The sequence below is a fragment of the Embiotoca jacksoni genome, unplaced genomic scaffold (genome assembly GCF_022577435.1).
Source record: "Embiotoca jacksoni isolate LCO1_2020_lvr unplaced genomic scaffold, fEmbJac1.0.p SCAF_20, whole genome shotgun sequence".
NCBI classification, from domain to species: Eukaryota; Metazoa; Chordata; class Actinopteri; family Embiotocidae; genus Embiotoca; species Embiotoca jacksoni.
The window spans coordinates 754,152-779,651 of record NW_027185341.1 but is presented as its reverse complement, the minus strand read 5'-3'; the positions used below and the strand labels follow the sequence as shown (position 1 = coordinate 779,651).

The 25,500-nt window shown below is 44.1% G+C and overlaps 5 protein-coding genes and 1 pseudogene across 6 annotated transcripts; 1 reads left to right on the top strand and 5 right to left on the bottom strand.

Annotated features, from left to right (window-relative positions):
* Positions 1-505: 505 nt before the first annotated feature.
* Positions 506-2,179, bottom strand: LOC138201892 (dual specificity phosphatase 29-like). The gene is made up of 4 exons (XM_069155440.1): positions 2,056-2,179; positions 1,650-1,869; positions 1,345-1,568; positions 506-1,228 (listed from the first exon to the last, which is right to left on the bottom strand). Exons 2-4 carry the CDS (start codon positions 1,829-1,831, stop codon positions 1,014-1,016), a joined length of 621 nt encoding a protein of 206 aa, XP_069011541.1. The 5' UTR covers positions 1,832-1,869; positions 2,056-2,179; the 3' UTR covers positions 506-1,013.
* A 465-nt stretch (positions 2,180-2,644) lies between these two features.
* On the bottom strand, positions 2,645-5,932 carry LOC138202339 (dual specificity phosphatase 29-like; annotated as a pseudogene).
* Positions 5,933-7,516: 1,584 nt separating this feature from the next.
* On the bottom strand, positions 7,517-12,573 carry LOC138201893 (dual specificity protein phosphatase 13B-like). 2 transcript variants are annotated; one of them, XM_069155442.1, is made up of 5 exons: positions 11,676-12,573; positions 11,370-11,439; positions 9,425-9,615; positions 8,605-8,825; positions 7,517-7,765 (listed from the first exon to the last, which is right to left on the bottom strand). In XM_069155442.1, the coding sequence occupies exons 3-5, from the start codon at positions 9,577-9,579 to the stop codon at positions 7,533-7,535; spliced, it is 609 nt and encodes a 202-aa protein (XP_069011543.1). In that variant the 5' UTR covers positions 9,580-9,615; positions 11,370-11,439; positions 11,676-12,573; the 3' UTR covers positions 7,517-7,532. The 2 variants fall into 2 exon arrangements, with proteins under 2 accessions (XP_069011543.1, XP_069011544.1); XM_069155443.1 differs by lacking the exon at positions 11,370-11,439.
* A 914-nt stretch (positions 12,574-13,487) lies between these two features.
* LOC138201894 (dual specificity protein phosphatase 26-like) lies at positions 13,488-15,530 on the bottom strand. Its single transcript, XM_069155444.1, has 3 exons — positions 15,310-15,530; positions 14,901-15,118; positions 13,488-14,377 (listed from the first exon to the last, which is right to left on the bottom strand). The coding sequence occupies exons 1-3, from the start codon at positions 15,435-15,437 to the stop codon at positions 14,166-14,168; spliced, it is 558 nt and encodes a 185-aa protein (XP_069011545.1). The 5' UTR covers positions 15,438-15,530; the 3' UTR covers positions 13,488-14,165.
* A 1,363-nt stretch (positions 15,531-16,893) lies between these two features.
* Positions 16,894-18,739, bottom strand: LOC138201895 (dual specificity protein phosphatase 13A-like). Its single transcript, XM_069155445.1, has 3 exons — positions 18,486-18,739; positions 18,159-18,376; positions 16,894-18,040 (listed from the first exon to the last, which is right to left on the bottom strand). Exons 1-3 carry the CDS (start codon positions 18,620-18,622, stop codon positions 17,847-17,849), a joined length of 549 nt encoding a protein of 182 aa, XP_069011546.1. The 5' UTR covers positions 18,623-18,739; the 3' UTR covers positions 16,894-17,846.
* Positions 18,740-19,043: 304 nt separating this feature from the next.
* samd8 (sterile alpha motif domain containing 8) lies at positions 19,044-25,126 on the top strand. Its single transcript, XM_069155436.1, has 6 exons — positions 19,044-19,221; positions 20,200-20,775; positions 21,826-21,921; positions 22,214-22,331; positions 22,433-22,583; positions 23,394-25,126. The coding sequence occupies exons 2-6, from the start codon at positions 20,219-20,221 to the stop codon at positions 23,696-23,698; spliced, it is 1,227 nt and encodes a 408-aa protein (XP_069011537.1). The 5' UTR covers positions 19,044-19,221; positions 20,200-20,218; the 3' UTR covers positions 23,699-25,126.
* Positions 25,127-25,500: the final 374 nt, after the last annotated feature.

Below are 25,500 nucleotides of genomic sequence, written 5' to 3'. Positions count from 1 at the left end.
GGCTATGTGCACACAAATCGGACAGAATGACATTCTTGTATTTATGACTTTTCTCCTTTTGTCAGTCACTTAAAATGCTGTACATTTTAGCATAAGAATAAATTATGATTGACCATGTACTTGATTTGTTCTCCTTTCAATTCGAACGCACCGCCGAGCCTTGAAGCGCGGCGCGGGACGCGGCGGTGCGATCCCGGGAAAAAAAAAAAAAAAAAAAAAAAAAGGGCTTCTCGTTAATCCGGGGCGGCCGTTCGCTCGGGCGGAAAAGTAGTTTAGAGTAAAAAAAAAATTTTTTAAATTTAAAATAAAAAGGCGCGAGTTTTTAAAAAAGGAAACTCGATTTCAACTCGACTCTTCCGAGACTTCGTTTTCACGCGAGATTTCAACTGAAGGAAAAACTTGGGCTCGGCGTGAAAACTTCGCAGCCGGACGTCGTCGAGGTTTTACCTGGTAGAATTCCCCACGGCAAAAAAAACAACAACAACAAACAACAACAACAAATGGGTTTTTTTCATGGGCACACGCAGTGAATATTTTATTATGCAAGTTATTGAATGCTGCAAAAACGATCGGGGTTCGCAGACCTGGACTTCAATGACGAGACGTTTAGCTTGGATTTGTCTCGCGGTATTTGAGACTTGACCCGTCCACAGTGACTTGCCTGTCAGACTTCCTGCGATGAGAGCTCGACTTGACACGCGACTTGGACTTGGACTCAAATTGCTTACGACTCGGCCTCGTTTTTAAATGACTTTAAACTCGGCTTCAGATTTGCCCCGACGGACTCCAGACTTGACTCGGACTCGTCTCGAATTACTTTTGGACTCGAAATTGGACTCGTCTCGACTTTCAACGCGCCCGGCGCTCGACCAGCTCCCCCCCCCCCTCAACCGACCCGAGAGCCGACTTGTTTCAAATGATTTTACACTTGAGGTTTGCCCCGAAATGCCCGGGACTCGGGACTCGTCCTCAACCCGGCGACGCGTCTCCGCCGACCCGAGACTCGCCGACAGTCACCTCTCCTCCGTGGAGTCTTTCCTTTTCTCCAGCAGGCGCCGGTCCAGCTCCCTCAGCTGTTTCAGGAAGCCCCAGTTGGGGATGATCCGCCGGCGGGTTTTCACGCGCTCGATGGCGTCGACCACCGTCATGTCCTGGCAGATCATCAGGTAGGCGAGGACGAGCGTGGCGGAGCGGCTCCTCCCCATCACGCAGTGCACCAGCAGTTTGTCTGGAGGAGAAATGAAAGCGGGGGGGGGGGGGGGGGGGGGGGGGTATCGGTTTTAACGCGGCCGGCGGCTTGTAGCCAACGAAACCAAAAAGGGTCTGCTGCGGAAATGGTCTTACTCTGAGGGACGCTCAGCGTCTCCTGGATGAACCGTGCGGCGGAGAAGAAGTGCTGGCTCAGGTCGAAGGCGGGGACGTCCTCGGCCACCACGCCGGAGTAGACGATGTCCGTGTCGCCGTAGTAACCGGCTCCGGTGTCCACGTTGTTCCACGTCCCCTCCGCTGCGTTCAGGACGTGCGTAATCCCCAGCCTCTTCAGGTTGTGCTTGTCCTTCGCGGTCTGCCTGCGACGAGCCGGAGCGGACGTCATTAGAACCCTCCTCCGTTCTCTTACTCGGTTTCAGCGATTTGTGTTTCGTACTTACTCGTCCCCGACGTAGACGTTAGGCCAGACCTCGTTGACGTGAGTGTAAGCCACAGTCCCGCGGTTGAGAATTTTCTCCAGCTCGTAGCTCCCAGGTGTGACATAATCATCCGCTGGACCGGGTTCCTCTGCTGCTTTCGCAACATTTATCTTGGTGCCAGTCTTCGACTTGCGAGAAGCCATTTTCTCACTGTGGCTTCCTTTCACACACGATTTATGTGCTTAAGGAGAAAAAGAAATACCACACTTGTGTTTTTTTTGTTTGTTTTTTTCCCCTCTCGCCCCCTCCCCCCCCACCCCCCACCACCACCACCACCTCTCGCCTCCCTCCGTCTGCAGTCATAAAAAAAAAAAAAATGCACAGTTTTGTTTACCGTTTTTCAACATGCGTCTTCAATACCACTCACCGACAGATCGAAGTCCTTCGTTTCCCTAACTCGAGAATTTGGTTTTCATCGTTCTGGCAGCTTGTTGCGAGAAAGCCCTCAAAGGCAGAACACGGTAAGGTTTAGTTCTGGCAGGCTCGAGTCGGGGCACAGATTGTATAACCGCTCCGCGACGGGCATCAAATGCGGAGGATATTTTTAGGGCTGTGATGTGGCGGGGGCCCCTGACCTTAGCCGCCACGTTCTCCGCCTGTGGGGAAAACTTCCACCCAGCCGGTTTCCCTGCCATCCTCTTCTAAACACACAACTTTAATCTCTGCTGCTGGCAGGAAGCTGTGCTTATCCAAACTCTGCACTTGCCAGAGGATACCCGTATTCACTGGAGTGAACAGGGCACTCTGAGCTTTCGCTCAGCCGTACCAGCGACTCCTCGAAATTGTGTCGGTCTCTTTTAGCCTTTCTGCATATCTTCTGACGCTCGGAGAAACCGTGTAAGCGCCGGCCTCGCGACACCCGCTGAGGATGTTCTGCATCTTCTGGAGCCTCTCGGAGGGGGGGAGGGGGCTGGAGGGTGGTGGTGGTGGTGGTGGTGGGGGGGGGGGGGTGTCCAAAAGAGAAACCGAAATGTGTCAGGACTGTTAGACAGATGAGTTTTTTTTCCACCGGATGGCACACGTCTTTGATTCCCCCATTATATGATACGCGTGGTCCATTCAGTGATATAAATGCAATCCGCCCAAAGTGAAGAGCGCGATGATGACTGTATTGCGGGAATGGCTGGATGAAGCCGCTAACATGTCAGACGGAGTTTTCGCACCATCAGACTCCTTTATTTTTCCCTCATATCTTCACACTCTGCCATCATTCATTCTGACAGTGAAATCATTAAACCTGTGATATCCAATTCCTTTTATTTTGACAGCATCTCTCTCCCAGCGAGCTCTGGAGAGCATCTCTTATTAAGATGGCTTCAGTGTTTCATCTCTTTTCAAAGTCTGACCTGAATCTGTATACACGCTCAGAACCACGCTGGCATATTTTTTTTTTTTTTTTTTTTTTTTTTTTTTTTTTGTCATCTTGTATCAAGCCTCTTTAGACACATCGCAGTTTTAACTGTACGCCACTGGATTGCTGCAGTTAAGAAGCAGTGTTTTCAGAAACGCGAATAAGTAAGTGGAGCATCGTTTATTTATAGGCGTACGCTGTCTTTGTGTTTGTTCAGGACAGCGGGGGTCTTTGGCAGTTGATACCGATTGAGCTGCGTTTTAGACACGAGCTTGAAGGACCGACACCCTTGTCTTGGAACATTTTAGCTCCTCAAATACATTTCATGCGTACTTTGCATTTTTTTTGTTGCTGTTTTCAAATGCAAAAACACGTTGTTGTTGTTGTTGTTTTTTTAACATGTTTTATCAGACATTTCAGGCGCTCTCGTCACGACGTTGTGCAGAGCGCGCGTCGCTGAGACGAACAACTCTGACACAGACGCAATGAAATAACGTAAATATTTAAAGCTGCTGGCGTTGGGACGACCGGGAGCAGCTGGTTTAATGCAGGAGGCTCGAGGCTCCGTCACGAACAGACCAGGACAACTGCGGCCCGCGGGCGACGCGAGGGGTCCCGAGCAGCAGCTCCCATTAACCCTCCCGACCCGCCACTCAACGGGGGGAGGCCTCGCCTCGTGAACGCGCAAGTCTTACTTTGTGTAAGCGCAGAGCTTGTCGCTCACCTGGCTTGACCCAGCTGCACCTACGCAGCCACGCTTTGGCAATAGGGAAACGAGATTAAGGCCGGACGCATCGACCGGACCAGATTAAGCCTCGTTTCGCTGTTATGCTGGATCTCTTGAGACTTACAGTGGCACATTTCGCTCTTAAGCTATTTAAGACCGTTTACGAATCGCAGTCGAGGCCATCGACTCTATCTTCAATTTGAATAACCGCTTCCTCGAGAGGTGTTTCAGAAAGGGTGTGTATTTAGTCTAATACTCCGGATCCGTTGGTGGCAGTAACGCACACAAAATCAGTTGACCAACCGCCTGTAAAATCAGAAGAAGAAGATTGGAAATGAGAAACAACAGCAGAGGTAAGAAATTGAGCAAGATATTTCTCTGACTTAACATTACACAAAACCTTAATCTAAACATCTACTCTTCAATTAATCACTTTAGCAGCAGAGATTTCACCATTCAAAATGTCCTTTTCTATCTCCACAAACAAACCTGCCAACCCCATGTGTGCTTCTTCCTTTGACCGGGCTTTCATCGGTGTACATCAAGTGGGCATTACAGAAAGGGTCTATATTTTATATGCACATTAAGAGGTTTTCAAACAAATCTGCTTGTAAACAACATAACACGTGGAATACATGTACTTTGCGATCAAAGTGTTGAGTTAATAGATTTTTTTTTTTTTTTTTTTTTTTTTTTTTTGCACTCACAGTTTAATAGAAAACAATGACCGCCCGCAAGATTTGAAAAATGACATGAACAACTTTTCCAATCCAACATTTGGGAGAATGTTTCTGCGCCTGCGAACAGCCTCCGCCGGGGTCAGTCCTTGTCGGATCATGAGGAAGGCCGACACGAGAGTCCTTACCTGCAAGGACAAAACTCACAATCCCCATAAATGACAGCTGTACTCATACACACCGTGAAACTCGGTAGATTATTTTACTGCGTTGCCGCCGGAAAGGGATTAATCTCTTAATTTGTGTGTGTGTGGGGGGGGGGAGTGGGGAGAAACAACACGATGAGCTCACGGTTCATCACTGACAACAGGCCTTTTTCAGAGCAGAAATAATAGGGGGAAAAAAAAAACAACTGGTGTTATAATAACATTAAAGCTGCGCTGTTTAAGGCGAGAAACATCACACACAAAAAAAGCAGGACCCTGAAACCGAAGCAGCTAAATGGAATTCAGCCATCGTTTATTTTCTTATTTAAAAGCTCTGCTTTGACCAATGCTGTATTGACAACAAAGTCTTTTTTTTTTCTTATCCCTTCTTTGATGAAATATATTCAAAAATACAAAAATGTCACCGTTCAAACTTGAATTTGAATTGAAGTGGTTTTGATTTTAGTTGACGATCCAATTCGGGTTTTTTTTTCTCAGTTGGGCGATGCGTCGCATCGCCGTGTTGTGATACGTTGAACCGTGATACATTACTACACCTCCGCCCTCGATGTATTTCTATTGTTTTCTGTCGGCTGAAATGGACTCGTACCTCTCCGGCTCGGACCGCCGTGAATGAAATCTGCCGTCTCGGTGAGAAACGGGCTCAAGTCAAAGTCTCCGTGGTCCGCTGCTTCCACTCCGCGGCACGGTACGCTGCTGTCATTGTAGAAACGCGGCCCCGTGCCAATGTGCCGGGGGGGGGGGGGGGGGGGCCCGTCTGCAGCGTTATTCCCACATTCGCTAACAGGGTTTTGCGCTGAGCTGTGGCCCTGCAAACGACACCGAGGGATGATATAAGCGATGCAGGGTGTTTTTTTTTTTTTTTTTAATTTTATTTATTTGTATTTGTTGTTTTTTGTTTTGGCGTTTCCTCTCGCCCGCGGCCGTCTCCGGAGGCAATATGTTAGCAAATGCATCACCGGTGACTCAAATGTACAGATTTTTCTATATTTGTCCCGTCGGTTGGCCAAATACTCGACTTGTTTGCAGCAACGGTTTCGCAATCAGATCCGTCATATTTGCAGCGCCCCCCCCCCCCGAAGCGAGAATGTCGCCCGCGCGTCTACCGACGTCGGCGGCTGGGCCAAACCTCGCCGACGGCTCCCGGTGGGGGCGCGTCTGTTCTTCAGCAGAAGGCCGAGCAGATCGCAGGTGGGCGGTGTCTGATACTTTTGCTCCTCCTCTGAGCTCGTGTCTGCGCCTCTCACCTCAGTGTTGTCGTATAATTATCGCAATTTATATTCAGCTCAGCGTGCACGCAACGGGAAACTTTCCCGAATGCGCCCGGCGGTGGAAAATTTGGTATCGGCGTTTTGTTGAGGCCGAGCCTCGCTGTGGAAAAAGGAAAGAACAGCTGAACATACCGGAGACCGGGCAGAAGCAACGCGCGCTATTTATTCCTCAGATGACTGTGACAGAAGCCGGGGCTGCCTGTTGTTGTGACAACCTCGACCACGGAGCCCGCTGCAGTTTGAACAGTCGCAATAGCGCATATGATTCAAAACATGGTGCGGAGTGACTGTCGGGTCGCCACGCTGATGGGTTTCTGGAGAATTGGAAGGATGACGCGGGTGTTATTTATTTTTTTTTTTTTATCGCTCAACTCTGAACGACTCGTCGTCGTTATTTGCCTCGTGGTCGCGTGCCGCTGCCAACTGGTTAAGCTGCAGTTTACGTCCAGGATTTCCGACACATTAATTAAAAAATACAATTGAATTGGACTCGATCTTTTTAAGCTTTGGTTTTTTTTTTTGTTGTTGTTCTGCTTCGTGTCTGTTGTATTAGTGTGCGACTCTATTAAGTGAAACAAAACGTTCTACGTGTTCACACTCTGGACCGATTGACTTGATTCTGATTGAAACGCAAAAGTGGCAGCCGTGACGGTAAACAACGCTTCGAATGTACGCCGCTGCAAAGAAGCTGCAAAAATTCGCACGCATAATTCAACCTTGACAGCGCAGAAGATCTACACGATCGCTGCGGTCGCAAATTCTTTATCCATAACGGCAGGAAAGGTGGTTTTTTTTGTTGTTGTTGTTTTTTTTGCAGAACATAATGATGCCGGAGTGTATTTGACCTTTGACCTTTTGGCTATAAAACGTCATCGCTTCGTCATTTCATCCTGTCACCGATTTGTGTGGCCGTTTATTTTATTCGGCGTATACATTATTGATCTGTGTTACGTGAAGGTCACCGGGAGCTTTGACCGCAACCTCAGGTCAGTTCACCCCGAAGGCCCAAGTTGGACGCCTGCGCCGTATTTTAGATTTTAGGTCGCCGGACCGCCTGGGAGGGACACGCCAGGAAGTCCCCCCCGGGGCCGGTAAATAAGTTACCGCGATGAATGCGTTAAACCTCGCTCGCGCATTTCCGTTTGCGCAGAGATTAAACGAACGAGACGTAACGTGCGAACGGGTGCGCTCCGGGGGGGTGACGGTCAGGCTGCTAAACTAAGCTCTCCGACGTGAAGGTAAACGTTTGTGCCAAATTTGAAGAAATTCTCTTCATGCGTTTCTAAGATACCGTGCTCACAAAAAAAAACAAAAAACGACAAAAAAAAGGGACTCGTAAGTGTCACTGTGACCTTAACCTTTGACCTCCAAAATCTCCTCAGTCCTTCCTTAGGACCGAGTGAATGTTTGTGCCCAAATTGAAGACATTTCTCCGAGGACAGCAACGGCCGGAGGCCCAAAAAAAAAAAGCAACGCGCCGTGCAAAGCGAACGCGGAACATGCTCTCGCCTCCACGTCTTCGATGCCGTAGCCGCTTTCAAACCGATAAGACACTGACAGGAGGCGACGCCGCAATCCAAATCGAGGTATTTTATTTGGAGGTCCGCCCGTTGACGCTCCGGCTCCTCGACGATCCCCGGCGGCTCAGGCTTTCGTCCAGCTCTCGCAGCTGCTCCAGGAAACCGCTGTTCGGACAAATGTTCCGGTTGGCGCCGACCGCTTTGACGGCGTCCGCCAGTGCCAAGTTCTCGTGGATCATCAGGTAGGCCAGGACCAAGGTGGACGACCGGCTGAGGCCCATCGCGCAGTGGACGAACACTTTACCTGCCAAGCAGCGGCAAAACAAAAACTTCACTCCCTGTCCGTCATCTCGGAGCTCGCTCCCCCCCCCCTCCCCTCCCCTCCCCGCCCCGCCCCGCCCGCATGCCCCGTGTCTGCATTTACAAGCGCGCAATCGGCGGATTACTGCGGTGAAACTTTATTCCGAATGTCTAATTTGTCTGCCCCATTGTGGATTAAAAGCCGGGCGCATCAAAAGAGAGGAGTGCTTCCGACTCCCGACTAAAAAAGTTTTCCACAATGTTGCAACAAATGTTTCTACACACGGTAATCCCCGGTTCCTTATCGGGGCCCGAGGATTAGGGCGCAGAGGAGCGCGTAATTGAACTGTCTTGGCTTCTGTGTATTTCTGCCGGCGGATTACTGTAGGCCCCGCCACACACTGGAGCCCCCCCCCACACCTCCACCCCACTCCGATCAACCAGCATGCGAAGAAGGAGGCCTCGTCTTATTACTGTCATGTCAGATACCGACTTCACTTTGCATAACAGGCCGGGGCAGACACAGGCCACAAACATAATTGTGTAATTTCCATGTCCAATAAGAGTGTTGCTTACAAATTACCGGGGCGATCCATTTAAAACCAATTTTCCTTGGCCGAGGTCTGAGCTTATGAGAAGATTACCGTGGGGGAAAGATATTAGCTTGATATTATGTTTAGTGTTTGATTTGCATTTTAATGACTAATACAACCGGGAGCTGCTGTAATGGGAATTGACTTGACAAAACGGCGTCTGCGCCCTGCCCCCCCCCACCCCCGTCCTCCCCGAGTTAACGCGCACAAGTGATGCGAAATACCTCGAGCGCCGTGAGAGCTTCCTCACCTGTGGGCGAGCTCAAAGCGTTCTTGATAAAATTGGCCGCCGGGTAAAAGAAGGGACTCAAGTTAAAGGACGGCATGTCAAAAGCTTCCACTCCGTGATAAGTGATTTTGGTGTCTCTGTAGAAGCCGGGCCCCGTGTTCACGCTGAACTTCCCGTCAGCGGCGTTGAGCACGTGGGTGATGTGGTGAGCCTGGAGCGTCCTCTTGTCTTTGGCTGCGTACCTGAAGGGGGAAATGAAGAGTTACCCGCGAAAGAACGCTTTCTGCGAGCGTTCGGTAGATTTGACACTCGCGCTCACAAATTTAGCGGCCTCGCGGTTAACTCTTAATTCAAAAATAATACAAACTTTTGTGTTACGAGATTGTGGACCCATTTCAATCGTAGGCCGATATATCGCGCAACCCGACTTGTCTTAAAGAATTAAAAGGAAAAACTGTTTTCCCTAGTTATAAAAAAAAATAAAAAAATAACAAAAATAACAGGATTAGTCTGCGGCTGCGTTTTAGGCGCGATGGATCTTTGACCTAAATGCCAATGTCAGCACGCTAACATGCTCACAGTGATAATTCTAATCTGCTGATGTTAAGCCTGTAGTGATGAATGATGATGAATGATGATGAATAATATGGATCACGTCAGTTTAGCATATTAGCTCGCTACCTTTTTTATCTAATAGCACCAAGTAAAGCAAAAAGCTTTTTGGGAAAGTCATTGATTTGGCAGGCACAAAATAATAATTCATAAATTCAACATGCTAAGTCATTTTATTTTGCTGGTAGTACTGAATTAAGTTTTGGAAAAATGGATTTCCTGTTCTCACATGTCTCCAATGTAGATCCTGGGCTGAACCTCATCCAGATGGCTGCTGGTCCCTTTCTTGGTCCACATCAGCCTCTGGAGCTCCGAAGCTGGAGGGGTCTCGTACCTGCCGTTCTTCCCCTCCGGGCTCGCCAGACAGCTGAGGCCTCTGGGCATGTCTGGATGCTCCACTGCTGCTTTTCCAACCTGTCGCTAAGAACAGCATCAGCCATTTCAAAGCAATCTGGACCTCAACGAGCGCTGAGAAAGTCATCAGAAAGGTCAGAAATGTTCACGTCGCTTTCCTTTTCTCTTTTACCGCTTAACAAAGGACATGTGCAAAAAGTTTCAGGCACCATCTGCTTTTTTCTTTTTATATCTATATCTATATATATATATATATATATATAATGCCACTCCACTGATAAAGTCTAATAAGCTAAATTGAAGTGAGAGCGTCATCTCAGGTACCACTGAGAGCTCGATGCAATGTGGGATTAAAGTGAGGATCATTAATTAGAGCATCCGGTATAGAGCTTATATATATACACACACACCATAATTACCATAATTACCATAATTATAATAATAATAATAATAATAATCATCATCATCATAACTTTATTTGTATAGCTCCTTTCATACAATAAATGCAGCTCAAAGTGCTTCACAGCAAAAATAATTATACACAGTGTTTCCCATAAAAACAGATATAAAGGAACAATTAAAAATTGTAGAAAAGAAAGTAGATAAAACAGATCAAATGCATAAGAAACAGATAAAACGCATGAAAAAGAATACAAGTGGGAAATATAAAATTGATCAATATGCATTTCAAGGCGCGGTAGTTCAAGTGCATTGCAGGTGTAAGAGAGCTTCAAGAGTAGCTAGTTAAAGGCTGACGTAAAGAGATATGTTACGAGCTTTCTTTTGAAAGCGTTGACCGAGCCGTCTTCCCTGCCAATAAATACGCTCCAGAGAGGGCGAAGAGCCACAAGATCACATAATTGGACGCTGACCTTACGACGCTCTAATTATTTTACCTCCGGTTCAGTCGCACTTGGTGGATTTATTTATCACCAGAGTTACAGTAAATTGCTATTCACGCCCCACAAAACAGCTATAAACAGCTTTTCATTTCCTGCAGGCAAGTCTAACCCGCGCATTTACAATTTACACACTGGGCTTTAGAGGGAACTTATACTATGCACACTGTATACATTAGCATCCATTTAGGCAGGTGTGTGTGTGTGTGTGTGTGTGAGTGTGATTGTGCTCCGGGCTGGGGATGTACAAGTGGCGTGTGTGTGGAGGTGTGTGTGTGCATTGTTATAGTAAAGAAACCGACGGCAGCTCCGCTTCTTATTTGCATTCTTCCCGCGTGACACGATGTGGCTCTCAGGGTTTGGAGGCTCGTGGCCGTGCCCACGGGGATGACTCATTGGGACCAAATCTGTTTCAGTGACCTTTTGTTAAGCCGCCGCGGCATATGGAGGTGCGCTCGAACATCACGATGGCTTTATCCATCTCTGCATTGTTGTACTGCGTGTCACTCGGAGCACGCGTGTATGCAAGAAAAGCCGCATCCGGGGCCCGGTGTGCGCTGCACGCATACGAGAGTGTGAGGGCAGAGCAGAGTGTGTGTGTGTGTGTGTGTGTGTGTGTGTGTGTGTGTGTGTGTGTGTGTGTGTGTGTGTGTCTTCGCACAAGTACAACATGTGCCAAGAGTACCTGGAGGCTCTTCTTTCTCCTCATTGATCTATAAGTACAACCTTTTCCCTCCCTCCCACAGTCAGGGGCAGAGAACTGATTTCCCTGGTGCACATGTTGAGCTGCAGCGCTGCTTTCATAGCCTCTCCCCCTTAGGCTAACCTGTCCTTCCTGCTCCACTTCTGTGTAATTAAAGACGCCGTGTACGGGAAAGTGCCCACGGTTAACACGGAGGGCAAATAGAAATGGCTTTTTACCTCCTCCGGGCCTCTTCTCGGTAGTTTTATGAATTACACTTTCCTCTTTAGCCTTTCAGATGTGGTTCATCTGGATTTGTGGGCAAATTAATACAAAAAAGAAAGTGCAGTAATCCGTCAGGCAACGTAGTATCATCACAGCATGCACTCATTTATAAAAGTGCTTTAGAAACATGTTTACCTTGCAAATAAAGGCACACAGTGCAATAAATCCACACACTTCAGATTATATATTCTCTACATACTAATAAATATTTCCCTAACGTAGAATACATTTGTGAGAACACATTGTTAGTAGACACTTGCCTCGGCTGCAAACGTTGCTTTTCATGGTCTCCCTGTGTAAGAGCTACATGTAGGTCGACAGCACAACTGTCTGCGTTCTCCTTGGTAATCTACCCTGCAACCTTTTTTGCTATTTTAACATCTGAATCTCAGCCCAAAATAATTCTGGCATCCTCTTCTGCATTCCTTAAAGGTTATCCGAGCTGCCAGCACAGGAGGGAGGATAGGACACGGCTTTTTCAATAGCAAGAAAATTAGATCAGTGCTGCTTCACTTGAGTTTAAATCTAACACGCTCTTTCCTGAGATTTTTTTTTCCCTACAGTGAAATGTGTTTAAATCAACACCTGTTCATTTTGTTTGTTCATTCTAATTTTGAATGTGGATCGTTTAGAGATTTTTTTATTTTTATTTTTTTTTACTAGATTTCATAAGAAAAACCTGCACCTTAACATCACATTATTGGCATTCTCAGTTTCAGCTGAAGCACAAAAAAAAAAGATCTGAAAAATGATACACGTGTAGAGAGATGAACAAACAGTACGCGCAAACAAGTCAAACATTCCTTTGCAAAATCTTCTAAATTCATTGTGTCGTTTTACTTGCATCCAAATATAATGTACACAGATCAAAACTCTTGTTGTGAAATTGAACCTCTGACTACATCAGAGCAAATCATGTGATAGTTCTGTGTTGTCATCCACATACTGATTTTTCCCAATAATAATATTCGGAGCTGTTATTTGCAATTAACTTTTCAGTCTGGTGTTTGCTTGTTTATTATGAGTGTTAACGTTACAGCCCAATTGAAAAATTTCCAGAGGGAAAAAAATAGGAGGTAGAAATCATTGCTTTCATGTTCTACTGTGCAGGAGACGCATGTCTGTCATTCCTAATGTTTCCACAGATGATTTCATGGACAATCAGAAGACCTGCAACCTTTTGATGCACAGCGGCCATCAGCTCAACCGGCTTGACGAATGCACCAAAGGAATTTCACCCTGCGAACATTGATGTGTTGCACAGATGCTGCAGATTGATTCCCAGTTTTCTCAAATACGATGCTTTGTAAAAAAAAAAAAAAAATAAGTTGCATTAAACATTTGGTTCGTTTCTGCTGCAACACAACGTTGGAAAGTAAAAGCCGTCGTACAAGACCGAGCGGTAAAGACGCGACGCAAGACGTGAACGGTCGTAAAATGTCAGCGTCCATTTGTTCGGCCCGCGAATTTGTTCCGTAGCCGGTTCTGCCTTTTTAAGACATTCTTTCTCGATAACATCACTACCTCAAAAATATAAAAACAACAAAGGTCATGTAGCTCATTACATATCAGACAATAAAACTAGTTTTTAAAGGAGACGCAATTTTGTACTTTGAACCCGCTGTTGCGTCTTTACCGCCGGCGGTGGAAAAATGCAAAGCTTGGTCTAAGTTTGGCGCCAGGGGAAAGTCCCGCGTCTCAGGTTCAGTTATTCAGCTGCTCATCGGAGTTGGAAGCATCAGCTGTCTCCGGCTCGGCTCCGCTTTACTCGAACGCTAACAAAGTGTTGGCGTGCGTTAACGCGCCTACTAATTCATCGGTGATATCGACCGATAAAAAAGGCTTAAACTAAATATCGGCGTTGACCGGAAATGAACATCGCTGCCAATATGACAGCCCGATAAAATGATACTTGTATAATGCCTCAATGCGTCTAGGTTGCCGCGAGGTTGCTTCTCGGAGTGATCATCTCAGGGAAAGCGTCGTCCACACCTCCAGGGCTTTTTTTCTTTTTCTTTTTTCTCTTTGAAAGAAAATGTTTCATACCAAATAAGTATGAGATGGTTTACAAGTCAAGTTTGCCCATGAGTACATTTTTAAAAGCATTGTAGACATGTTTGCATCTGCCAGTGGGCCCTCATAATAAAATAGGCATATTAATATGTTGTTTCCACTGCAGGAGAGACTTGATGCTTTCTGCAATTATGTGGGAGAAACAAAAACAAACAAAAAACAAAAAACGTGCGATATCGCTATCATCCAAAAGATTTGGAAAATATTGGTATATTGAATATTGGGGAAAAAAATACAGTATCATGCCTCTGTAATATTTATGCTTAGCGTGTTAGCTAATCTTAGTTAATGTTTAAAATGACCTGTAATATTGGCTAGAAGATACTAAAAAATAATAATAATAATTTAAAAAAAAAGTGTATGCAGTGTATTTTTCTCTTCCCATTAACATTTAGCATTTTGACCCATTATTATGTTGACATGTCAACATTTAACTAGCTAAAGTAAAATAAAGAGCCATTAGTTGACATGAATTCATTGACTTATGTGTGGAGCTTCTACGTACTCCTTTTTCTTTTCTTTTTTTTTAAACGTGCTATCACGATATGTTGTGTTGGCTACAACTGAGTCAGACCGAAATTCAGACATTATGTGTTCCAGATTTCATGACGTTACATTATCTGTAGAAACGTTTCAGTCTGGACCTTTGGAGCGACCAAACTGTAAACGCGTCTTGACTAAAGGACCTGACATGTTGTCTTTTTTCTCGTCTGCTGAAGATCCAAATCCAGCAGCAAAGCCAGGAAATTCCTGTTGGGGTAGATTGCTCGCTTCTGGATCAATTTCTGCAAAGCCTGCTTGAGCGGGAGGTGATGGTAGATCATGAGGTAGGCTAACACCAAGGTCGATGACCGGCTCATTCCCATGATGCAATGCACCAGAACTTTCCCTGAAGAACAGAGGAGACGAAGGGAGAGGGGGATGCGAAGGAAGGATTAGTGAGAGGCCTCAGTCTTATTAATATCATACATGGCTGCCCGTCTCACGCTGTGGCCTTTCTTTTTCCCTGCTGTGAGCTAAAAATAGTGCCCACAATTCATTCGTCTTTGTTCGTTTCAGGTCCCCTTTGCAGACCGGGCCCGACTGTCCCTTTAATCCCAACTCGTCCTCTGCTTGATAGCTTCTTTGAACAGAGCCATGGTCACATTATAGACTTAAATTCTGCAAGGTAAGACGCTTATTATTACTGCTGGCTGAAAATACACTTAAATACCATGCTGTGTTACACTGTGGTGTCAGGTGACATTGAAAGGAGGGCATGATGGCAGAATTTGAGTGGATGGGTTTACTATACAGGAGAATTTACAGAGTGAAATAAAAGATGTGACGTACAGGGATTTAAAAAAAGAAAACTCCACCAACTGAAGGAGTATTTATCTTTTATGTTAGATGGAAGCCTTAAGGAGTCTTACCTTCAGGTGACTTCAGAGCTTTATGAATGAAATCAGCTGCGGGCTGAAAGTGAACATCCAGATCAAAGTGTGTCGAGTCATCTGCTGGAATGCCACAATACACAAAGTCGTTGCCATAAAAGCTTTGGGTCCCTATGCTGCCTCGCTTGGAGTGAGCAGCGTTTAATACATGAGTTATACCTAATTTCAGCAAGGCAGCCTTGTTTTGGGCTACTGCCCTAGCAAGACAAAGAGACAGAAAGAGGTTCAAGACTTATGTGAACGCGTAGCACCACAGCATCAATGATTTTTATGTCAGAATGATACAATATGTGGAAAGAGTAACAGAGAATGACCTTGGGGAAATAATACTACACATTAACACAGGCTGAGTCATCACATCTGGTTTAAAGATCAAATATATACTTACACATTTCCTATGTATATTTTGGGCCACACTTCGTCTATTTGACTGAGGTTTAGTTTGCAAGAGTCCAAAACCTTCTGCAGATCCTTCACAGTCAGATATTCTTTTCTCTTGCCCTTCAGGGCTGACATTTTAAGTCCAAATCCCTCACTCACTGGTCCAAATGTTTGTTCTATTAAAGCAGCTCCAGTCTTTCTCTGGCTCAAGATGATCTGTACGAGCAGGTGTTTATCTGCTGTCACTGGACAGTTACCCAATTTAGTGCTTAACCTAGCGTGTAGTCTTACTGGAGCAGAGGGCAGAACACCGAACAGTGCAGCCGCGGCCCGGCTTTTTCCCCCACCGCTGCGAGACGCTAATTTAATAACCCTCAAACGGTGATGAATCACTCCATAAAGCAGTGATAATTGGATGTAATTATGGACAAAATGTTTAAGTGCATTGCCTATACTGGATGACAGAAAGTCAACTGTAATTCAGCATTTATGGAACAGAAATACTGTAACAGCTTCATGCAGAGCTAGTTTACTGCTCTGACACAAATGTCTTGGATGAAAAGTGAAGCTTTGCTGTTGGATGCACACGACATTAAACAGCTGTCGTAGTGCGCAAATGTCTCCTTTAACCATGCTTTTATGTTGCAGGTCAATTTCACTCGTTTTAGCTTTTAAATGAAAGAAAACAACAAATTAGCTTTTAGCTCTTTTACACCATGAAATGTGATGAATTTTCTTCATTCAGGGTCATGAATGTGTATGTAAAATATAAGTACAATGATGTGTTCTGAAATGTTAGTATTGATGTTGCATACAAATTTAGTCAATAAATGTCTGCAGGTCAAAAATGACCTGCAGACATTTATTGATTGATCATCTAAAGCGCTGCTTCTGCTTATTGATGAATATATAGTCGTGTGTGTGTGTGTGTGTGTGTGTGTGTGTGTGTGATGGGACAAAATCCCACCTGATGTGTTCATAAAACTTTGAGAATATTATCCATAAGTGCCAAGAAACCCTCAACACTGAGCTCCAGACTGCTCAGCAGTCAATAAGGATGAGCTTTTGTTCTGCAGAGAACCAGAGATGTAGAGTTCTATCTGACCTGTTAATGATTTCAGGTTTTCCAGGAAGAAGATTCTTAACTCCACACATATGAGACCATGGATATCTGAAGATAGTCATGTTGTAAGGTCACTTTCATTACAGCAAAGCCAGAGCACGTTGTCATTTTTCAAACACCTGTGTTCACTGAAAAGAGCCTCGGCCTTGTAGGTTAAGACACGCATTGACTTCACCGATGTGGATGGAGGGAGCCCATTATTCCAGAGACTCAAAGTCAAGGCTGACTGGCCAACTCTTTATGAAGAGCTGCTACCGTGCAGAAAAGTTCAAGGTGGACCGTTCAGATCAGAATCCACTGGAAATGGGAAACATATTAGAAAGAAACACGAAGGTTACTGTGGTTCCCCCCCCCCATTAACAGGAGAAAACAGCTGCATCACTTGTGAAAAAATGGACGAAAACAACACTTAAGAGTCTGCAGCCATGTTGATGTCTCTGTGACGCTGTACTGAGAGCTGAAATTATCACAGTGACCGCAACAACATGCTGATGTTTGGCAGGTTCAGTGTCTTAGCATGCAAACAAATTGGCACTAAGCACAAATAATGGGAAGGACATTATTTATTTTTTTTAGGTAAAGGGTCATAAACAGGAAATGTTAAAGGATCAGGAATATCTGAACCAAATTTCCTGATAATCCATCAAAAGGGTTTTGAGACATTTTGCTCCAAGCCACAAGCTTCATGTTGGGAAGCGAGGCAAAGTCAGGAGATCTTCGGGAAGCCAGGAAGTCATGCTGCTGGCAGAGCTACACAGGCATTTGTGAAATCATGTATGGTAATTATGAGCAGCAGTGATCATCTTAGGTGTATTTTTTAAGTCCTCAAGCAGCAGTCACAGTTACATTTCACTTTAACACCTCCATGTCGTTTTTTAAGCAGCTAATTAACAATAATCTGACAAAAAATATTTAAAGCATAATGTCATCAAGGAGATTCAATACTTTAAAATGTTGGAGACAATATTTGATATTAAAGTGAAACTGTTTTAAAGTAAATGCACTCAAGGTTTTTTGTGTGTGTGTGTGTGTGTTCATCTAAGAAAACATCTCCAAAGCCTTGAACTGTATTAAAATAAATACACAGCATAATGAGTGAGATTCTTCTTCAACACAAAACAAAAGTTAAATAAGTACTTTTTTCTCATATTCAGTCCTTAAATTGATTCTGCCTCAAGCTGAGCTGATTACTCTGATCTCCTTTTAACATCAGGGTCAATATCTTGTAAACAGGCAGCATGATTCACACTCAGCACAGCACTAGAGTCAGGGGAAATCCATTTGATTCAATACCATTCCTTAAACAAGCCAAAGCACAGTATCTCCCTCCACTGGTAGGTACTGGATCCGTCATTTGCCTTGAGGAAAAGGAACGTTTGAGGCTTTTAAAGTTAGAATATGAATTCATTTTTGAAGTGCAGTCATGACGTATTTTGCAGTTTCATATCCAAAGCACAAAGCTGTTTGAGGAATCCTCTGTTCGGGAAAATCCACCTGCGCTCTTTGACCTTATTGATGGCCTCTAGCAGGATGTAATGGTGGTGGATCATAAGGTAGGCCAGGACGATGGAGGCAGACCTGCTCACTCCAACGGCACAGTGGACTAAAACCCGCCCTGGGGAAGAAAAAGATTACGGTGAGCATGAAGCAGGTGCTGAATGTGGGATTTTAGTCTGGATAAATTGGGTGACTGCAAAATCTGAGATTAAAGCAACATAATGATGGGTATTTACCACCGGGAGTGTCAAGAGCGTTGTGAATGTATTCAGCAGAGGGAAAGAAAAAGCGAGACAGGTCAAAAGACGGTGAGTCATCTGCAGGCACGCCATAATAATCCACAGTGGATCCATAGAAGTCATGACTCCCCTCACTGTGCATCCGCCCATGTGCTGAATTCACAACATGAGTGATTCCCAGCTTCCATACACTGTAGCGGTCATTGGCCACTGACCTGCAGACAAAAGAAAACAGTCTTTATAATAGGAAACACGTTCAAAGAAAACCAAACATAGTGCTGCTTTTTTTGGTATAAGCCGTCAAGAGGAAAGTGAACAACTTACATGTCCCCAATGAACAGGTTAGGCCAAACTTCATCCACATGATTACCAAACCTTTTTCCTCCATACAAAACCGTCACCAGGTCTTTTACAGAAGGGGTGGCAGGAGAAACAGCACTGTTTCCCTGAGGATTATTCATCGTTGACTACATGCATATTCATATTTACCTCCAGATGCAACTCTGAAACTATCCATTTCTATGATTTCTTCTCTCAACCTTAATTCAAACTCTGTTGAGGCTTCACAACAACCGTGTTGGTACCGACAAGGACAGGTGTACTTGTTCTAAAATTAAAACATTGACCTATATTCTAAAAGTTGTCCTAGTTCACACCTGTAAATCTTCGTGAAGTAAATTTTTATGTCCTTGCGCTATTTTTCATTTTGTGACCTTCAATTGAACAAAAAAAAAAAAGTTTTGTCGTCATAAAAAACCCCCAAAATATGCGAGGTAAAGACGGTGCAGTACCGTCTTTTCACCGGTAAGTGTCGCTGTCGCTTCAGCTACGGCCTCGCAAGCCAGTTTTCACGTGCGCAGCTACTCGGGACATTACCGCCTTGTTGTTGTCAACAGTAATGCTAACCAGCGCGAAGCCTGGGCGAAATGATTTCCAACGAGCCCGTGTTACCGCTGCAAACGCTGATACGATTCCTGCTGATTCCTGTAAAAAAGCCACTTACTTAAGTTAGCCGATTAAATAAAGCTCCGCGTCGTCCGCTGGTTTCATCTCAGACCGGGTGAGTGAGCGTAAATCACGGGTATCGATCGGGCTATCAGGAGCTAGGGAGCTAAACTAGGTAGCCTGAGCTCAATTAGCCTGCTGGGGGGGGGGGAAAAGAAAAAAGGGGGGTTGTTGTGTTAATATATCATAAGCTATTAGATGGTATTAAAGATTTAAAGTTACTGAAAGGCCTGGGGGAGGGAAAGGGGGGGGGGGGTCTATGTCTGCCTCTTCACTTCAGTTTTTAGGGTGTGGTTTCGTTGTGTACATTTTACCTCGTCTCATGTGTTCGTATGTCAGGTTGTAAATGCTCTTTTTTTTTTTTTAATTAATTAGAATTAGTTTTGAATTGCTGATTTCAGTGTCAAATAAAATGTGCCAAATAGTACTGACTTAATAGGTCAGTGTTACTTTTGAAAGGTTGGAGGTCACTCCTCACTATTTACGGTCTGGATAATCCGTAATAAGTCATGTAACTATTTTTAATTACCTCGTTAAAGTAATATAACTTTATATAAGGTTTGATTACCTTTTCATTACTTTTCTACTTTTAAACTGGGAAATAATGCTGAAAAATCCTGATAAATAAAGCTAAAAAAAAAATAAATAAAAAAAAAGGCTGTGTAAATTTGATTGTTCACAGTTTTGTTAACACTGGTCCCTGAGGGACTCTCTAAATCTCTCTCAGTCTTATCCAACGACATGGAAAACTGCCTCGGTGTGATTGTTTAGGTAATGCATATTGATTTGATTGGCAGACAAGAGATGAACCAATCAAAAACAAGGTTCAATGGTTTTTACTCCAAAAAAAAAAAGAACATTTTCAGATGCAACCCTGTTGAAATCACCAACATTTTAAATTGTGACAATAAGTGATTTACAGTTACTTTTATTTTGTAATTTGATTACATGTAACTCGACACTGTAAATAAGGAACTGAGATTAGTAAGGGAGCGCTTTGTTGTTTGATAAATGCCGTTGTTTCTCCCCACAGTCTTCAGAGTGAGGACGACATGACCCAGCAGAGCGTCCGTCGCTGGACGCCCAAACACGTCGCCAAGTGGCTGAAGGAAGAGGGCTTCTGCGACTACGTGGACCTGCTGTGCAACAAGCACCGGCTGGACGGCACCAGCCTGCTCGCCCTCAGCGAGTACGACCTCCGCTCGCCGCCTCTGGAGCTCAAGGTCCTGGGGGACATCAAGCGGCTGATGGTGTCCATCCGCAAACTCCAGAAACAGAACATTGACGTGTTGGAGGAGCTGGGGCTCCCCTTCGACGGCCACTCTCCTACAGGCTCCGGGGGCAGTTTGGACTGGCTGTGCAACGGAGACCCGGGCAGAGACTGCGACAGCACCGACACGGCACCGGTGGGAGAGGAGTACCACCAGTACACCAATGGGAAGTACAAGCAGCAGATGAGGCGCCTCGATCCAGAGTACTGGAAGACGGTGCTCAGCTCTGTCTATGTGGTGTTCGTGTTCGGGTTCACGTCCTTCGTCATGGTCATCGTGCACGAGAGGGTCCCCGACATGCGCACGTACCCTCCACTGCCAGACATTTTCCTCGACAGGTGGGTGTGACCGCTCCTCAGCCTTATTACGCCACAAACTAACAACGAAAAGCATTAACCAGCTGTGAAATGCCACAACAATTACTTATGACTTAACAAAGCCAAACAATATTTGTTTTATTAGCTGTCAGAGGATCACAGCAGATGGTGGACACTGTAACTGCCCTAATTACTTGTAGCATGTTTCTATTATTGTCCTGATGTGCTTGCTTTGGTTCAAATAGATTTTTGAGAGGTTTTTTTTTTTTAGTTTTTTTAAGTTTTTTAAAAGTGACCTACTTTTAGCTGTGACCTGTTGTTTATAACCAGCTTTAATCTTTTCATGGACTGTCATAGCATACTCAGACAGCTGATTTCAGGGAAACGCCACCGGGGAGGTGGAGAAATGAAATGCGCTGAGGCGAGTTGTTCAGGCTAGTTAGGAGTGTTTGAGATTTTTTTTTTTTCTCCATCTCGAGAGATTTTTTTTTTTTTTTTACAGCTCGAGTGAATATTTTGCCATTTGATACGAGTCGTGTAAGAAAAAGGTTTTAAAAAAAAAAAAAAAAAAAAAAAAAAAAAGAGGGGTAAAAGAGATGAAACGTGCCTGATGGCACCGGTGTGGTTGATGGTGCTCGGCTACAGGGGGAATCCAGATCTGTAAGCTTTAACTGCAGCATTTGTCATTTAACATCTTGTAACATAGAAAATGTTTTGAAAAGTTACTAATTCGATACCTATTATTATAAATTGGTCCATGACTCTATCAATTTGTTTTTACAATTAACAAATTGCTAGTTATTAAGTGTATAGCATGTCAGAAAATGGTGATAAAGGAATATCTTACTTTAGACAGCTGAAGATGATGTTTTGAAACTGCTTGTTTAGCACAACCAATAATTGCAGAAAATATTTGAATTATATTCTGGTTTGTTTTAAGATGTAAAAACGAGAGAAAAGCAACAAATCCTCGCAGTTTGTAAGCTGGAAACCGTAATTGGTTTCCCATTAAGTCTGTGTAGTTCGACTTACTGATTTTGTCTTTCACGCGGATCGTTTCCTTTTCAACAGCGTGCCTAGAATACCGTGGGCCTTCGCCATGGCTGAAGCGTGCGGGGTGATCCTCTGTAACATCTGGCTGCTGGTTCTGCTGCTGCATAAACACAGGTAGAGTCCTGACAGTCGTTCGCATCGGTGTGTTGTTTTGAGGCGGCTGCGGCTCCGGTGGCGACGGGGTTGTCCACTGATTGTCCACGTGTTGAAGCGTCCTTGGGCGAGACACTGAACCCCGAGTTGCTCCCGATCGAACGCGATCACCTTGCGTGCGGTTCTATCGCCGCTATAAACCACTGATGTAAAAAAAAAAAAAAAAAGAAGGTGTTATTTAAGTGCAGAGATTCATCATTCCTTATATCAGCAGCAGATCAGACCCGGGTTAACCGTCTGTCACGACTTGCAGGTCCATCCTTCTGCGACGCCTGTGCAGCCTCATGGGGACGGTGTTCATGCTGCGCTGCGTCACCATGTTTGTCACCTCCCTGTCCGTGCCGGGACAGCACCTGCAGTGCTCAGGAAAGGTAACGCGGGATGAATGTTTCGCGTAACGTGTCTAAAACGCTGCACGTCTTTTGAGAGAGATCGCGGTATCAACGGTTGCGCTCCTCCTCTCCTTTTGTAGATATACGGTGACATGTGGGCCAAACTGCAGCGAGCCGTGGCCATCTGGAGCGGTTTCGGGATGACCCTGACGGGAGTGCATACGTGTGGCGACTACATGTTCAGCGGCCACACTGTGGTCCTGACCATGCTCAACTTCTTCGTCACAGAGTGTGAGTAGCTTCAGATGAGACGGTCTGGCTCCGAGGTTTGTTAACCATTCAGTGGGAAACGACTTAATTCAAATCATAAGAAAGTGACAATTTGAAAGTAAAGATTAAGGTGAAATGGCCATGAAATATTTAGTAATGCTAATAGTATTAATAAATAAAAGTGGATTCCTAAAATACTGCCTAATATCCTCTAATGTTGCAAATGACTGAAGATTATAGATATTAACTTGACAGATCTGATGAAATTGGTCGGGTTATAGATTTTTGGATGAATAAGGCATTATTTTCTTTATTATGTTTGTCCAGTAGTGTTTTGGCTCTTTTTAAATGAATTCAGATCTTTTTCTGGATGAGCGTAGTTACGCTTATTCGTATAATTTTCTTATTTTCCTTATTTTTGGGGTGACGTAAGACCTTAAACCTCCAAACACGCACCAAAAATGAGATATTAGTTCACAAGATGTAAATAATAAACAGTAAACAATATATATACCTTTTAAAATGGTCACAATGGTTGCCAGGTTTTGTCTGTATTGACATCATGAAAAGAAATTACAACGTGTCATTAAAAAAAGTCACATTAGGGGGTTGAAGTAGTAAATCTTGAGGGAGACACGATGTAACCGTCTTTGGAGACTTTGTCCCTCTGTTGCCATCCAGCGTCCTTCACCGGTATTACAAGTATAATTTAAACATTATGTTCCCCTTAGTGTGAACTCGACTAAAACAATCACTGGGCTACATTTCTGGGCGGAGTTATGTAAATCCATGCAAGTAACACAAGTTGCTCTTTCTCCTTCTTTCCAACAGACACTCCACGAAGCTGGAACTTCATTCACACTTTGTCCTGGGTGCTCAATCTCTTCGGCATCTTCTTCATCCTGGCCGCACACGAACACTACTCCATCGACGTGTTCATAGCCTTCTACATCACCACCAGACTCTTCCTGTACTACCACACTCTAGCCAACACCCGGGCCTACCAGCAGAGTCGACGGGCTCGCATCTGGTTCCCCATGTTCTCCTTCTTCGAGTGCAATGTGAACGGGCCCGTCCCCAACGAGTACTGCTGGCCTTTCTCTCGACCTGCCGTGATCAGGAGGCTCATTGGATAGTGAGCGGTCAGACGCGTCCGAGGCTGTGCCGCTTCGTCTGCTTTGTCGAGTTGCCAACCGAGGCGGTGCGTGACATCACCAACAACGAAGAAGCCTGACGTGATCCTGTCGGCGCAAGAGGCCTGATGGGATACACAGAGCCATAACCTCTTTTACTTTGGGACTCAGCGTCTAACCTGCTTCTCCCTCACCATTTTTTTTTATTTTTTAGGTGCATTCAAACAAAATACACAAAACCCTTCAACAGTTTCTCAAAGGTCCCGTCGTCACCTCGTGTTATTAATTTTTTCACTAAAAGGGATATCATGTTGTTTAGCATGAATTGCATTTTTCTGTACCTCCTAACTTGAAATTGCATCTTTTATAATGGTATTTTGGATATCACACGATCCATCCAAAAAACAAATTCTCAGGCTTGGTTGCACCTGATCCTTCATAGCAGTCTCACATTTTCTGTGCAGTTAAACTCATTTGAAGGTTTGGAACTGGAGTTTTTGTCGTCCCTTCCACTTCATAATTCCTCAAAACACGACTCCGTGGACCACTGTCAAAGCAATATGTATAGATCTACATTAAACTGTATAGAAAATATATTTTTCATCGTATTGACAAACGGATGTTATGAAGGTCTTCTGCAATCGTCGCTTACAGAGAAATTTGTGGCTCATTATAAGATAAAACAACACTATACATTGACTCTTGCGTTTTAAATGGTCGACAGACTGTTGCCTGCTTCTTCCTCACCAGACAAAAGAAAAGAAATGTGAAAGAAAATGTCATCGTCGGCCAAAAAAAAAGTGTGTTTTTCCAGCTGTCTTAAATACAATTCCATTTGCCAACTACCTTGAGTGTTAAGATGATAGGAAATGTGTAAATGTCCCAAATCTTTCATGTTGGATAGATGTATAGTGCTTTTTTTTTTATTATTATTCTTTTTTTTTTTTTCTTTTTTTTTTTTTATAAATACAGTGTATATAACTAGACTAAGACCAAGTACTATGAGCTTTTCCTGCTATTAATTCACTGACATTGATCTGTAGTAAACGGACCCTTAAATTTGTATGTATTTGTTTATATTAATTTATTTCATTTTATAAATGTCGATAGGTATTTTTATATTGCATATACAAAGTTACAGCAACATGCACATGGAGAAATATGTTTACAGTTGCTTTGAACTACGTATTTTGTTTGAAACACAACGTGCTACTTACGTGTAATAATAATTTCAGGTTGTCCTCTGCGTTTCAGTGGGTGAAGCTGAACACTGTAGTGCGGGATCATTTGTTTGGATGTTAGAAACGGAGTTGACAGTGTAACGCATCCTTTTTAGTAAGGAAGGATGTTGTATTCATTTGCTACTGCAAAGCCACATTACTTGATTCTTGTCTCGTTGGTCATTTCCATCATTAAAGAGCTGAAATCAGACTTTTTTTTCCCTTTTTTTCTGCACAATCATATATGAATGAACATTAGACACATACTAAATGAATGGACATGTATAGGGAACTTGAAATAAGAGGTTTATTTGACTTTGGAAAATATTGAATAATTTAATAATAAAGACACTATTTAATTTTAATTTAATAAAGACAATATTTAAAGATTAAATACATCAAAAAGATGTATTTAAGGCATTTGACAGTAACTAGCAGCTGTGAACAACTGCGCAATAAGTCTTTTATTTGGTTTGATTAAAACATACATTGTACACTTACGCATGTTCGGATAACGTGAGAAAAGTTGAAGTATCGCGATCGTAAAGCGGTACGCGAGCGTAATGGTTACCGTGGTGATTTAGA

Excerpts from the sequence above, each read along its gene's own strand:
- LOC138201892 (XM_069155440.1), bottom strand. The coding sequence starts at position 1,831 with ATGGCTTCTCGCAAGTCGAAGACTGGCACCAAGATAAATGTTGCGAAA. Across the intron at positions 1,569-1,649 it reads AACGTCTACGTCGGGGACGA|GCAGACCGCGAAGGACAAGC; the intron begins GTAAGTACGAAA and ends GGCTCGTCGCAG. Across the intron at positions 1,229-1,344 it reads GACGCTGAGCGTCCCTCAGA|ACAAACTGCTGGTGCACTGC; the intron begins GTAAGACCATTT and ends TTTCTCCTCCAG.
- LOC138201893 (XM_069155442.1), bottom strand. The coding sequence starts at position 9,579 with ATGCCCAGAGGCCTCAGCTGTCTGGCGAGCCCGGAGGGGAAGAACGGC. Across the intron at positions 8,826-9,424 it reads AGGATCTACATTGGAGACAT|GTACGCAGCCAAAGACAAGA; the intron begins GTGAGAACAGGA and ends TTCCCCCTTCAG. Across the intron at positions 7,766-8,604 it reads CGCTTTGAGCTCGCCCACAG|GTAAAGTGTTCGTCCACTGC; the intron begins GTGAGGAAGCTC and ends GCTGCTTGGCAG.
- LOC138201894 (XM_069155444.1), bottom strand. The coding sequence starts at position 15,437 with ATGTCAGCCCTGAAGGGCAAGAGAAAAGAATATCTGACTGTGAAGGAT. Across the intron at positions 15,119-15,309 it reads AAAATATACATAGGAAATGT|GGCAGTAGCCCAAAACAAGG; the intron begins GTAAGTATATAT and ends TTGTCTTGCTAG. Across the intron at positions 14,378-14,900 it reads AGCTCTGAAGTCACCTGAAG|GGAAAGTTCTGGTGCATTGC; the intron begins GTAAGACTCCTT and ends TCTGTTCTTCAG.
- LOC138201895 (XM_069155445.1), bottom strand. The coding sequence starts at position 18,622 with ATGAATAATCCTCAGGGAAACAGTGCTGTTTCTCCTGCCACCCCTTCT. Across the intron at positions 18,377-18,485 it reads AACCTGTTCATTGGGGACAT|GTCAGTGGCCAATGACCGCT; the intron begins GTAAGTTGTTCA and ends TTTTGTCTGCAG. Across the intron at positions 18,041-18,158 it reads CGCTCTTGACACTCCCGGTG|GGCGGGTTTTAGTCCACTGT; the intron begins GTAAATACCCAT and ends TTTCTTCCCCAG.
- samd8 (XM_069155436.1), top strand. The coding sequence starts at position 20,219 with ATGACCCAGCAGAGCGTCCGTCGCTGGACGCCCAAACACGTCGCCAAG. Across the intron at positions 22,332-22,432 it reads ACCTGCAGTGCTCAGGAAAG|ATATACGGTGACATGTGGGC; the intron begins GTAACGCGGGAT and ends CTCCTTTTGTAG. Across the intron at positions 22,584-23,393 it reads CAACTTCTTCGTCACAGAGT|ACACTCCACGAAGCTGGAAC; the intron begins GTGAGTAGCTTC and ends TCTTTCCAACAG.